Source organism: Microcebus murinus, chromosome 1, assembly GCF_040939455.1.
Source record: "Microcebus murinus isolate Inina chromosome 1, M.murinus_Inina_mat1.0, whole genome shotgun sequence".
Classification (NCBI taxonomy): Eukaryota; Metazoa; Chordata; class Mammalia; order Primates; family Cheirogaleidae; genus Microcebus; species Microcebus murinus.
In genome coordinates this window covers 8,863,735-8,877,769 of record NC_134104.1, presented here as the reverse complement: position 1 = coordinate 8,877,769, position 14,035 = coordinate 8,863,735, and the positions used below count along the sequence as shown (strand labels likewise).

Sequence of the window (14,035 nt, the reverse complement as noted above, 5' to 3'; positions counted from 1 at the left end):
AACTGCACCATAAGTGCACAATCTGCAAAATCCAGACTGGGGAACACTGCATGCGTCACCTGGCCCAGGTTCCTCAATAGATAAACTGCAAAGAAAATGAATAGATGGAGGAGAAAACTATAAGTTAAGCAAGAGTTAAAATGGATATATATTTTTTATACATATAAACTTTTTTAATGGGCCAAACTATAGTATTTAGAGCTACACAATTTTATTAATTAATCAAAAAAAATGAAAAGAATGTATTAATATAAAAGCCAACATAGTGATCACTTTTGACACTTGCAAAGTTCTAGCACAATAAAAAGGGTTTAAAAGTAAATTAAAAAGTAAAATAAACACTTAATAGTTATATTTAAAAGATTTTTGGAAAAGAAATCCACTGTGATTATGGATGTGATGTGGGAAAACCCTTATGATATCCATCTACAAATAAAAACGCCTAGAAGTCTTGAAACTTGTGCACCAAACCACCAGCTCTGAATTGGGGGGGTGGGGGTGTCGACTGAGGGGCTGGGAGTAAAAGGGTGTACCCAGGAGGCTCAGGACAGGAGCACAGTCACATTTTGCTCAATTTATTTTTACACTGTTTGCATTTTTACAAGCAACTTTTCATGTATTATTCATATAGATTAAATGACTCAATCAATCTGGGAGTGAGTGAGTGAGCTAGCTAGTGCCTGAGCAAGAACATGAGTGAGTGAGTGAACAGATGAATGGAGAAGGGGAAAAGTACCCCGATATGATATGCAGATCCTTATAATAAACAGTGAATCACAGGGGGGGAAAAAATAAATCATGAAAATCTGATCAGCCCAGACATTTTAGAGCTTGCATGTTTGAAGACACTGAAACCCCTACTCACAGACTCAATGAGATTATATGCTAAAATTTTAGGAATGAAAAATTTATGGGGAAACTTGATGATGGACCAGTCAAATATGAATTCAGAACCAGATATCACCTTGAATGATCCCTGGGCCCGTCCTAATACCACCCCGCCTGCCCTCCAGAGCCCCCCAGTCATGAGCTTCTACCAAGAAGTCTTGCTGCTTCTTTAAATTCCATGATCCCCAAAGTATTTGAAAGCACATCTCTGCACCCACCCAGAATTAGTTCTTTGCAAACATCCTTTTTAAAAACAGAACCAAACCCTCCAACTCACCACCCACTGTCCAAATTTAGAGCAGAGCCACAGTCTTTAAATATTGAAGCAATTAAAAGGAAAAAAACAAAAAAACTCTACCTTCAACCAAAAATCATCATATGCAACTCTGGGAAACCATGTTGCCAGATGCTTGTGAGAGGGAGAGTGTTCTGTTAAACTTCTCTTGGCCTCAATCAGGTCCCTCATAAAATGGGTGGAAAAATCATCATCCACCTCACCAAGGCGTTATGCAGACAAAATAAAATTATGTAAAATAGTTAGTACACTGCTAGGTAGATAGCAAATGCTCAGTAGGTGTTTGCTGTAGTTTTAATTTTTTTTATTGAAGTGTGTTTTAACCATACTGCCTAGGGTTACCTGGTACCTGGCCCTGGGATGATTAGGATAAGTGGCTAGTAGCCCCCAGTATGACAGTGGCTGGGAGTGTGGGCTTAATCAGCTGCCCAAAAAGGGAGCTGACTGGCTGCTAGCCAAGCCCTCAAAACTGGGTCAAGACAGCATCTTAAAAACTATATTGTGGTTGGGCGTGGTGGCTCAAACCTGTAATCCTAGCACTCTGGGAGGCCGAGGCGGGCAGATTGCTCAAGGTCAGGAGTTCGAAACCAGCCTGAGCAAGAGCGAAACCCTGTCTCTACTATAAATAGAAAGAAATTAATTGACCAACTAATATATATAGAAAAAATTAGCCGGGCATGGCGGTGCATGCCTGTAGTCCCAGCTACTTGGGAGGCTGAGGCAGGAGGATCGCTTGAGCCCAGGAGTTTAAGGTTGCTGTGAGCTAGGTGACGCCACGGCACTCACTCTAGCCTGGGAAACAAAGTGAGACTCTGTCTCAAAAAAAAAAAAAAAAAAAAAAAAACTATATTGCAAGGAGAAAGTCACATAACATGAAATCATTTTAAAATGAAAAATTCAGTGGCATTTAGTGTATTCACAGCATTGTGCAGCCACCCCGTCTGTCTAGTTCCAAAATGTTTTCACTGTCCCAAAAGAAACCCTGAACTCATTAAGCAGTTGGTCCCCACCACCTCGCTCCCCAACCCCTGGCACCCCCGGGCAAGCACCAATCCACTCTCTGTCTCTGTGGATTTACCCATTCTGGATACATCATGTAAGTGGAAACACACAACGTGTGTCTGTTACCGACTAAATGATGTCCCCCCCAAAATTCATATGTTGAAGCCCTAAATCCCCATTGTGACTGTATTTGGAGACAGGCATTTTTAAGAGGTAGGTACGGTTAGATGAGGTCATGAGGGTGGGGCCCAAATCCAACAGGACTGGTGTCCTTATAAGAAGAGAAAGGGACATCAGGGAGGTGAGCATACAGACAAAAGGCCACATGAGGACAAGCATGAAGCCACCACCTGCAAGCCACAGAGACAGGCCTGGGGGGAAACCAACCCTGCCACTACCTTGCTCTTGGACGTCCAGCCTCCAGAACTGTGAGAAATAAATTTCTATTCTCTAAGCCATCCAGTCTGTGATGTTTTGTTATGGTAACCTGAGCACAAAGACCTTTTGTGGCATTTAGCATAAGGCTTTCGATACATTGTAGCAGGTGTGAGATTTTCACTCCTTTTCCTGGCAGGATAATATTCCATCATATGGATAGACCATGACAATCTTTACTCATTCATCTGTTAGTGGATATTTGGGTTATATATATATATATTTCTACCTTTGGACTATTGTGAATAATGCTGCTATGAACATTCATGTACACATATGTATTTGAGTGCTCATTTTCAATTCTTTTACGTATATACCTAAGAATGAAATTAATGGGTCATGTGGTAATTCTATACTTAACTTTTTCAGGAACCACCAAATTATGATTATTTTTAAAGCATTCATTTCAGTGTCTATTCAGTACAGGGCGCTGTTTGGGGGAGTCTAAATATCTATGAACCATCACCCCTGCCCTATAGCCAATTGCCTGTGAAAATCATTCCTCCAAAAGGAAAGAAGTGGTTAAAATTTCCGATGGGTTCTTGGTTTTATTCACGATGAGTACCTAGGAAAACTCCTGACACTTGAAGCTTGAATTTAAAAGTAGCTTTTACCCCCAAATATTTATACGTCAAATGTTTATGAGCAAATAAACCTATTCTCTTAAGTAATGTTGATACTTTCTAAGTAGGTCAGACTTGACCTTGTACAGCAGCAAATTAATAAAATATATCTCTAGACCTTAAATCATACATATGCATGAACACCTAAATGCACAGTGGTGGAAAGCCTGCTGGGGTCATTGCTCAGTTGGACCCACAGCTAAGCAAAGGCAGGTCAGAGAAACAAAAGCAGCAAGCGATGAACAGAGATCGTAGAAACACGGATGACAAGAAGACAAGATAGGCCCCGAAAAACAAAGCCAGGGCATAGGTTCAAAGAGCAGAACAGCACAAGAATGCCAGGATGTGGGGAGGACTTCCCAGGTAGGGAAGGAGACAGGGTTAAGAGATGAGAAAGGAATGTGAGCTCCGTGCCCTTGCCAATATCCTTCACGGCTAATTACACCCTGACAGCCTATAAATTCCTCTAATAGTTTTCAATGAAGAAACTATTCTTCTACCCACCCCTGCAAATATTAAGCAGCACGGCTAGTTTAGACTAGCTTCCAGAATCACCCAAATGGTGTTGATTATCAATGGTGGGTGTGGACAAGGGAGAGAACAAGAATGCATTCTTCTGGGAGCCTTTTTGGCAAAAATCGCCATGTATGGTAAATTCTAGATTTCCACACAACAAATGTCCTTATTTCCCAACTGAAACAAATACCTGAGGACTCTCTCTCTCCCCACTCACCACCACTCTACCATCCCTGAGATTAAGACCCACATAATAGCTAAACTCTCCAACCAATGGACCTTCAGAGACAAGGGATTTCTCTCTCTCTCTCTCTCTCTCTCTCTCTCTCTCTCTCTCTCTCTCTCTCTCTCTCCCTCTCTCTCTCACTATGGAAGGGTTCCAGTTTCACACATGTCAGCTAAAAGATAAAAATTGAGTGTTTCAGAGCAAAAAGCTCACTCATCTCCAACCAGCTGCTCCTTTCATGGTTCCAGATGAAGGCGATAATACAAAGCATTTGCACGGCACCTTTCGCCTGCAGCACTTTACAGACATGGTCCGGGAAAGGAGGGGGCGAGAGTGGGATGACAGATCCCCTTAAAAACCCTACAGCTCAGTTCTTCAGGTGGCTAGTCTACACCTTGACTGTTTCAATAAAGCAGAAGCCAGACAAAAGCATGTTCAATGGAACTAGTTCCAGAAAGAGAGTGAACTATCTGTGGGGCAAAAGAAAATAATAAAATATGCATCAAGTCCCCCAAAAGAAAGGCCCATATCTGCTAAAGGTCATTGACATTGGAGTCAGGCACACTTGTTTCAGTTCTTATCCTGCCACTTCCTGCCTCTGTATCCGTTAAAAGCATTACTATTCCCACTGGGAAAATGGGAGAAATAACACCCCCTACCAGAGTTAAGTGAGTCAGCGTCCAGCCTAGTGGCCAGTAATGGTGGTGGCAGTAACTGTAACATGCCCCATATCGATGACCCAACTTTTAGAATAAAATTTATGATGTATATAGGACTAAATCTTTCTAAAATATTGAATAGTTTGGGGATCCTTGAAAATGTTGAAAAAATAATAAGTATTTTGCATTTTTTTAGCAGTTTGGGGATGGTTTCTTAATAGTTTTTACAGCCTTTGCAATTAATAACAGGGTATTAGTGCTGTAGCGTTGGGGGGTGAGCCAGGGCACTTCCAAGCCACTTATGTGAGGATACCTAGGTATAAGAGATGTACCATCTGTCACCACGCTCAACACCATTATTTCCTTTTGGGCATGGCCTGGGAGGTGACATCATTTGTGGAACGAATTTCTCCAAAACACGGAAAGACTTCCTGAGAAGTACTGATTTAAGGCTAAGAGTCATTTGTTGCTTTCATGGGAGAAGATAGGGTTGAAGAACATTGAGGCTTACAATTGTTCTCTCATCAGCAGAGAACTCCGGCATGTGAAATAATTTTTTAACATTGTAGACTCAGTACCAATCTCTCTCCTTAAATACAACCAATCAAATTGCACCTGCCCAGAGAATGTGGAATGTCCGACTATATATGTACTGGTGACTTCAAAATCTCTATCTCCAGCCCAGACTTTGCCTGTGAATCCCCAAACCATGAATCCCACGTGGGCACCTCAATCTCATGTACCCGAACCTTGTGATCTTCTCCCCAAATCCAGGACCATCTTCCCCTCCTCCTCTGTATCACTCAGTGCATCTTCCTGTATCTGATTTTGTTGGGGGGAAACCGAGGAACCATCCTTGGCTCCGTTTTCTCCATCTCCCTGACATCACAGCCAGCTCATCACCAGCTCTGGTCCATTTGCCCTCATATAACAAAACAACCGGGTCTCTTTGCTTCTCTGCAGTTCAACAGCACCAAGCTACAGCCCAATATCTGATGCATGAACTAGTCCCCCTGCAACGTCCTTGGCCTGGCCTGCTCTCTTTCCCACAGTTGCCAGAATAATCTTTTCAAAATTCAAAGCTCCACCTTAAAACCCACTTTGGTTTCTCATTGTCTTCTGGAGAAGAAGCCCCTGAGCCTGGTCTAGAATACCACTGTGATCTGACCTCACAGGCACTTCCCCACCTTGAGTTCCAGCCAGAGGACTTCAACCATATGCCCACGGGTGTCAAAGGGTCTTACCCTTTCATGCTTGCCCCCCTCCCCCAGGAGCTCTGTTTCCTGAAACTTCCCTTCCATCTGGACAGTTCCTACTGGTCCTTCAAATCTCCGTGCAAAATCTCTCCCCAGAAAACTGTATTGGTCAGATTCATTGGTCTCACGTGGTTCCCTATGTTCATGGGTTCCTTCATAGCTCTGCTCTGGGTCGGCCTTTATTCCATCCCTGTCATGCCCATGGCACTCTCTGCTGCGCCACTAGACATGAGCTCGGTGACAGCAGGACTGTGGCTGGTCTGCCCACCACTGCAACCTCACCACTGAGCCCTGGTAAAAAAAGTAGGCGCTTGGTAAAAACAGATGTTGAGTGAATGAATGTGAAAAGGTACATGACACATCTAATAGGAGGATAGGGGAAATTTAAGTGTAAATCTTAAAAAGGGTCTGTAGGGCCAGGCGTGGTGGGGCACACCTGTAGTCCCAGCTATGCAGGAGGCTGAGGCAGGAGGATCGCTTGAGCCAGGTTCCAGCCTGTAGTGTGAAATTATACTGCCTGTGAATGGCCACTGCACTCCAGCCTGGGCAACATAGTGAGACTCCATCTCTGAAAAAAAATAAAATAAAAAATAAAAAACAGGACTTGGAAGACAAAATCCCAGAACATGGCAAAGGAAGGTCAGAGGGGCTCTTGTTCTCCAGGGAAATGCCACAAAGATCCTCATCTTTGTCACTCTAGAACATCCTGTAGGAAGATAAGGTGCAAAGGCTCTCACCACTCCCAATCACAGCTGGCAAATGGAGGGTTGGTAGTGAGGTGGGAATGAGTAGACAATAACGAGGAAAACACTATTGCAAAACATTCTGGAGCCATCACGAAAGAATGTGAACGTGCCACAGGACATCAGAATATAGAAACTGGACTTGTCTATAGTTTCCGAAAATGAACAAGGATATTTTATAAATACCCATGCATTTTATATCCCTTACAAATTGTATAGCACCTTCTCCATCTTAAAATCTGGTGGAAATTTCCAACGAATGGGGAGAAATAATGCTCAGCCTTCCTCAAGGTGTCCAAGGAGGTGAGACTAAGCAGAGGTTCTGGGATGTGTTGCCCAGGCCAATCATGTTTCCTAAGGAAGGTGGAAAGAGAGCTACCCTGCCCCATGAGCAGAGACTAGATCTACTTCCGGCTGAGAACGGCGGAAGTTGTTCACCCAAATGCTGAAGACTCCAGACTCCAGTCATGCACTTTTCTGTTTCAGTAATTATTCGTTCGAAAGAAAAGAAAGAGAGAGAGAGAGAGAGAGAGAGAGAGAGAGAGAGAAAGAAAGAAAGAAAGAAAGAAAGAAAGAAAGAAAGAAAGAAAGAAAGAAAGAAAGAAAGAAAGAAAGAAAGAAAGAAAAATGAGCATTTCTCTAGCGTGGGTGCCTGTGTTTACCACAAAGCTGTGAGGCGTCTTGAAGGAACTGAAACCCTCACAGCGCAGGAGAAAACCGCCCTGCAGAAAAACTGGCACCGAAAAGCGATCGTTCAGTTCTTCCCAGCACTAGAGGTGAAAGTTTGTTTCTTTGTTTACCTTTAAAACTTCAGCTTTAAAGCGATCCATATGATAATCTGACGTTGCCTTTCCAGTAGAACAAGAGCACTCTAAACTCCAGCTTTACACACAAAATGAAAAATGGATGTGTGGCTTCTCTCGCCCTGGCTCGTAAGATTGAGAAAATGTTCGAAAACTAGATCCCACGAATTACACCCGGTGTTGCCATGCACTCAGCTTTCTCTCACCCTTCTGGATGGCTCCGCTTCCGAACCCCCCACCCGTATTACCACCTTCGCTACCTGAACCACCTCCAAGCCAACACAGAGCCCTCTCCTTCTAAGTTCCCTAAACTTTCATCTTTACCCCTCTGACATTTTCTTGCCTTGGCACAAGCCCTAAAGCTCTCAGGAAGGTTCACAAACAGTAGGTGTCAGCCTAAGGGTTAAGAATCCAGGCTCCCAGATGATAGTCATCAGTATATTGTTCTGGAAAATTAAATACACCTGGGCCAAGTTTCTTAAGGCTGTACTCTTTGGAGATGGTTCAATTTTTGAAAAAAGAAGAAACTGTTAAAGAATGTGAACTTCATTTCTCACATATATTTTCCTGGGCTTCTTTTCTTTATCTGTCTCTCTCTCTCTCCTTTTATTTTTTTCTTTTGGCATTTCATTATGTTTTGGGTTTTCCCCAGATTTTGACCTACCCTGTCCTCTTTGACATATGAAAAATGTCCTTGCATTTGGCCATCTTAGCAGGAGCATCAGATGACAAAAGAAACTGCTCATTCAAGAAGTCCTGGCAGCACTGCTGTTAGACTCAGACTAATCTGTCTACACAGACCTCCAGAGACAAGGATGAACGGCACGCGGTAACTCAACCGCGGGGCACATGCATTCAGGAGAGCTTACCGAATGCCTGCTATCCACCAAACATGCTTGCACTGAGACTCCGAGAAACTAATGAGGACTAGTTTCTAGTTCTTGAGGAATTCGCCTCTGCTGGGAATGACAGGCTAGGACACAAGTGGGCACAGGCTCACCAGAGGAGTGGACACATGTTCTAGAAGGAAGGCCGGGAGCACAAAACCGGGAGAAGAATGAGAAGGGACCTGGGGCTGAGGCTGGGAGGGCAGGTGGGTCACACCTCCCAGCCTCCCTTGCAGTGGGTGTGGCCCTGTGGCATGTGAGCAGACATGGTGTGCCCACTGCCAGACCTGCCACCAAAACCCCCAGAGGATCTCTTCATTGCCTCTTCCCTTCCAGCTGGAGGGGATGGCGTTGACCTTGGGGTGGCCCCGGAAGCCCAGTGAACACAGCTGAGCCTCCCTGAATGCCTGCACAGACAAGGCCACGCTGGGGACCGGCTTACTCCGAGTACTGTCGCACGAGCAAAAACTAGCCGATTGGTTCTGTGCCATTTTATACTCTGGGATCTGTTTACCATACCAGCGATGCCTGCCCTACCAACGTTGGCCTCTGCTGCGCTGGTGGCAGTAGGGACGGAAAGAGACAGTCGAGAGACAGCTCACTTCAGGTGCAAGGTGAGAGTCAAAGACGGCACCAACATGCCCAGCCTGGAAGAAGGGGATTGTGAGCCCAGTAATCTGAAAGAACAACCATGGAAGGGGAAGGTTTTAGGGAAGGGCAATAAGATCCATCTGGGGCCTGCAGGAGTTGGGGTGCATGCGGGGGACCCAGGTGGAGCTGTCCAGCAGGCAGTGAGGATGACTGGCAAGGGCCGTAACCATAGCAACGGGTAGCGGCGCTGCACAGACGGCTCCAGAACAGCCCAAGCTGCCCAGGAAGCTCCATTGGTACTTCCCTCAACGTCAAAAATGTCAAGGATGTGCCAATTGTGTCAATCAATTATTTAAGATATTATTGGTGACCTTTTAAGGTGAACGAGCTATAGGTGATAAATCTTCCTGGGCTTAAAAAAAAAATCTCAGCTCTGCCACTTACAAGCATAGCAAGAAACGTCCTCTCCCGGGGCCTCTGCTTTCCTCCTGTGGGAAATGGAGACCCCTGTCTTGCAGTGTGGTCTCCAGGAGTCGAATGGGGTAATGTCATCACCAGCCCATCACACGGACTCGGCACCCCTATGTGTGATTACTATAAGCCATTCTTTTAGTAGTGACAAGAGCCAACATTTATTGACTTATTCTAGGTGTTCTACCCGATTCACTCACTTAATCTTGATAACTCCCCTAGGTAAGTGCTACCATTTTCCCCGTTACAGAGATGAGGACCAGACCAGAGAGGTTAAGCTTGCTCAAGGTCACACAGCTAATGGCAAAGCAGGCAGAGTCTGGCTCGTGGGCTCGTTCCTGCCACGTGACAGGCCCACGGCAGAGCACTTGTCCTAACAAGGCCTAGTCCTCTCGGGAACACACTGTCCCTCTTCCTGCTCGGCCCTGACCGGGGCTGCATCTCCGGCGTCTGTAAGCACGTGCACAGCGTGTCACTGAGGACCTGCCAGGGGAGCTGGCAGGTCTTGGCAGGCTCCCAGTGCTTATGAGAACCTCCACTCGTGCTTGAAGGGCAGTTTCACAATAATGGGGAAAAGTCAAGAATTCCAGAGAAACAGACGCCGGTCAGGCGAGGGAGAAAACCCAGGGCTTGCAGAACGCTCTTCATTTTCCAAAGCGTGTCCGCAAGCTGCATCTCATCCCACTGAGGGACACTGGGACACAGGCCCTGCTAGGATTCAGTCGGGGAGCTAGCAGGAATGGGAAGAGGCTGTCTACTGCACCGGGTCTCTCTCTCTCTCATCTGGACCATCACGAGCCGGAAGGACAGGTGTGATGGAGAGAGGGCAGAGGTGGGTCGCCTGGGCAGCTCTGGGCTTGGCATCGATTGCAGGACTCGCCCCATTTGGAAATGGCCCTACTGGGACAGGAGCCTCCTGGAAGGCTGCCCCACTATCGTTGCCATCTGTCTCTCCCTTCCAGGCTGCCCTAGTGCTTGTCACCCTCCGGGGACCGAGGTGAGACTGGAGCACAGGCTCTGCTACGACGTACTGAGTGTCAAAGCACCGAAAGGCTGGAAGCAGAGCTGCAGGAGGACGCTCGCTTGGAGCCACGCCGGGGCTGGGGAAGCTCAGCCCACAGTGCTCCGCCGGGTGGCACAGAAACTCCCAGCAGGAACCCTAGGGTGCCATGCAGCCTCTACATTATCAGCAAGTGGTTTCAAAAGTGGAAAGTCGGGAGCACTTCTGGGCAGTTTTTGACCCCGTCTGCAGGGCGCTCTGCAGGACCCAAGCTGGCACGGGCACCTCCCCTGACGCCAGTCCTGGCCACCATCCCCAGCTGTCACCATTGGCATCTGAGGGGAGCCATGTGTGCAGTTCTCCACGGTGCCCAGACCACCCCAGGGCCCCCTGGGGACCCTCTCCCAGCAACAGCCCGATTCCCAGGCCTCGGTGTCTGTCATACCCCACCCTCCTCCTCCTCGCACAGCCCATCAGAGAACTCACAGGGCTGGCAGAGCACTTCTGCCATGAGCATTTAAAAAAGCTGCGCAGGGCATTGGGAGAGTTGATATTCACAATATGTAAGACCCATCGACTGAGGCTGTTCAGTTTGGCGACAGGGAAGCCAGGCCCAGGAGGTGGCAAGACTTGCAGGGAGTCACAGAGCCATCAAGGAAACCCCATCACCCTCCAGCAGGACCCGGATGCTCAAGCGGCTTTAATAGTCTCCCGAGGTCTAGAGGAGAGACATTGCCTCTTGTTTTTTAATCCTTCTGAAGTGAACGATCACTCAGCTCTCGTTGGTAACAGCAACTTCTTCCCTCACCAAGGCCGACTTCGAGGCCGGGAGAACTTAGGCTCAGAGAGGAAACGGCATTTGGTGATGAACAGGGGTCGGGTGACCAATCGCCCTGAGCAGAGGCGTGGAGATGCGACTTCCTCGGACACTTAGAGGGGACCCGGAGTGAGCAGGTCAACGGGCTGAAGCGCAAGGCAGGTGAAAAAGAATGGTGAGAGGGAGATTTGAACGACATTCTTACAACTATTCTTCAGAAATAATTAATTCCCATTACATTAATATGTATGCAGGGATTTAAACCCTACCATGTATCTTATTGCAGTTTTAAGAAGTCTCCACCCCAAGAACATTGGCAGAGCTAGTTCAGATTTGGTAGATGTCCCCTAAAAAATTTCCCAGATGTTGGAGCTCTTCATAAAACGCATGAGCTGCTGACAAAGTAATGAGCTCCCCGTTGCTCAGTGCATCCAAGCAGGGGCTTAGATGACAATCAGGCTGGAAGGTTGGGGAATTGTCTACTTTAGTGGGAAGTCCACATGACTTTTAAAGAGGCTCCAAGCATGACAGACTGTGGTCTCTTGGGTAAGAACTAAGGATCCACCTCAGCTTGAGCCCCATCTCTGCCCCTTACCAGCTGGGAGACCTGGGCAAAGTAGCTACCCTCTCTGTGTCCCAGTGCCCTCCCTGGAAAAATGGGGACATAAGTCAGTGCCTCCCTCATAGGGTTGTTGTGAGGATTAAATGAGTTCATCCACTAATATATCAAGGGTCTTAGGCATAATCAATGTCAGGTCAGTGTTAGTCACTGCTGTTAGCATGACATTGTTATTATCTGATGGACTCTGACTCCTCGTCTTTCACTTCTAGCATCACAGGAACCCCCGTAAGGAGATGGCACTGAAGGGGGCTATGGGACACCAGACCAGGCACAGGACACTCAGTTTCCTTCTGGTGACTCAATTTCTTTTTCTTCTTATCAAAATGAAGCATAAGACAAATGGAAAACAAAAAGATGAGACACAGGTTTTAAAAATTAGTATCCTTAGAAAACTATCCTTTAAATACAATTAATCACCCATTACGCTAATTAATTAACTAATTATATCGATACCTATGCAGAGGTGTAAGTCTCATCACGTGTAGGTCTATCTGATTAGATAGAATCCAAATGCGTTTCCTCCCTCAGCCCTTTGAGCAGCTGAGTAGAAATTCAGACGGGGACCTTTCCTGTGCTTCCGCCCTGGCTCCCTGGTGCTGCATTTTTCAGAGAAGTTTGCCTTGAACTTCCACGCACTGACTCCCACCCCCTGCAAATTTACACACAGAGCACCTTTGTGAACAGAGACTGGGCCAGGCAGGGGCACAGAGAGCGCTTGTCAAGCCAAACAAGTAGATTCATGTGCGAAAATCCCCCAACTGCGCTTACAGATTAAATTGGAAAAAACTTTCAGCTGCTTCTGGTTGCAGATGCCACTCAAAATATTTTATTGGGTGCCTGTGCCTTCAGCACATGGAGTGCCGGTGCTTACAAACGGTCTACATGTGCAAACACACAGCCCGGTGGTCCTTGAGAGGCGTGTGGCTTCAAGAGTCCTGTGTCATCCTATGGTCATCGCTTTTGTGCGTATTGCTGTATAAACATATCCCGGTCCACGGTGTGCTGCATCGGTGATGTGCCCACAAAGTTGAACAAGGTTCTGGTGGCAGGGATCTTGGATTTTGTAATTTTACAACACTAGATCCTTGAATGCCTCTGGCAGTGGGGAGTTCATCACTTTGATGGCAGCTCAAGCCTTTTTATAACGAGCTCCCCTGATTGGGGAAGGAACGGCTGTAGACCTGCACTGTCCCAAACGAGAGCCACTGACCACTGTGGCATTGAACACTTGAATTGTGGCTAATCCAAATTAAGGTGTGCCATAAAATACATACCAAATTTCACAGACTTAGTGCAAAAAAAAAATAGTCAAATAACTCATTAATAACTTTTTATGGATATTATATGTTAAAATGATAATTTGGCTGTATTGAATTAAATAAAATATATTAATAAAATTTCATTTGTTTCAATTTACCTTTTTCATGTGATCACTAGGAAAATTTAAATGACGCACCTGGCTCCCATTATATTTTGATTGTAGTGTGGTGACACGGAGTATTTATTAAAATCAGAATCTCATAGAAGCAGCCCAGGAATCTGCATGGTTAACAAGCAGCCAAGTGATTGAGTTCACTGCCATTTGGAGACTCTCTTTGCAGAAACAAAGAGGGACCTGACCCATGAGTCAGAACACCAGGATTCTAAACCTCATTCAGCTCCTCTTCCTTCCTGGGCATCAGTCTCCTCATCCACAGAATGCAGGGCTTGGATTGGACCTGGAAAGCTGTTTGATTTAATGCATCCAATGCCATTGATTACACACTGGCCGTATGTCCACCAACCCATGAACCAGACCAGCAGAGACCCCCAGACACTGAGTGGGCCCAGACGGAAAACAGAGTTCGGCCAGTGTGACCTTAGGAAGGCATTTCCGGTCTAAAACCCCAGGTATTACAGAGGACTCTGAAAGGACAGGTCACCTGGGGGCTTCCCAAGGGACTGCAGCTGACTCCAGCTGAACCAGATGGAACCTCACCTATGTCAGCATCACCATCACTGCCACCAACGGACCAAGGACCTGCTGTGTGTAAAGCACAGCCCCTCGGCAGGTCTGAGAGCAAACTCAGACCCTCAGGCTGCCCTGAAAGCGGCCACGATTCCATGGACCGAGCAGTGGCAGAACCCATCCCATCCCAATGCCGGCCACTTGATCCAACTGCCTACCCATTCAGCCAGAAGAATTTCTTTTCAGATAGACA

General features: G+C 46.4%; 1 protein-coding gene across 1 annotated transcript in view; it reads left to right on the top strand.

The window, feature by feature from the left end:
- The window catches only part of LOC105881277 (smad nuclear-interacting protein 1-like), a 106,513-nt gene that overhangs the window by 13,701 nt on the left and 78,777 nt on the right, over window positions 1-14,035 (top strand). The window contains 1 exon segment of the mRNA XM_076000457.1: window positions 10,358-10,392. Within this exon segment, the coding sequence (XP_075856572.1) occupies window positions 10,358-10,392 (35 nt within the window).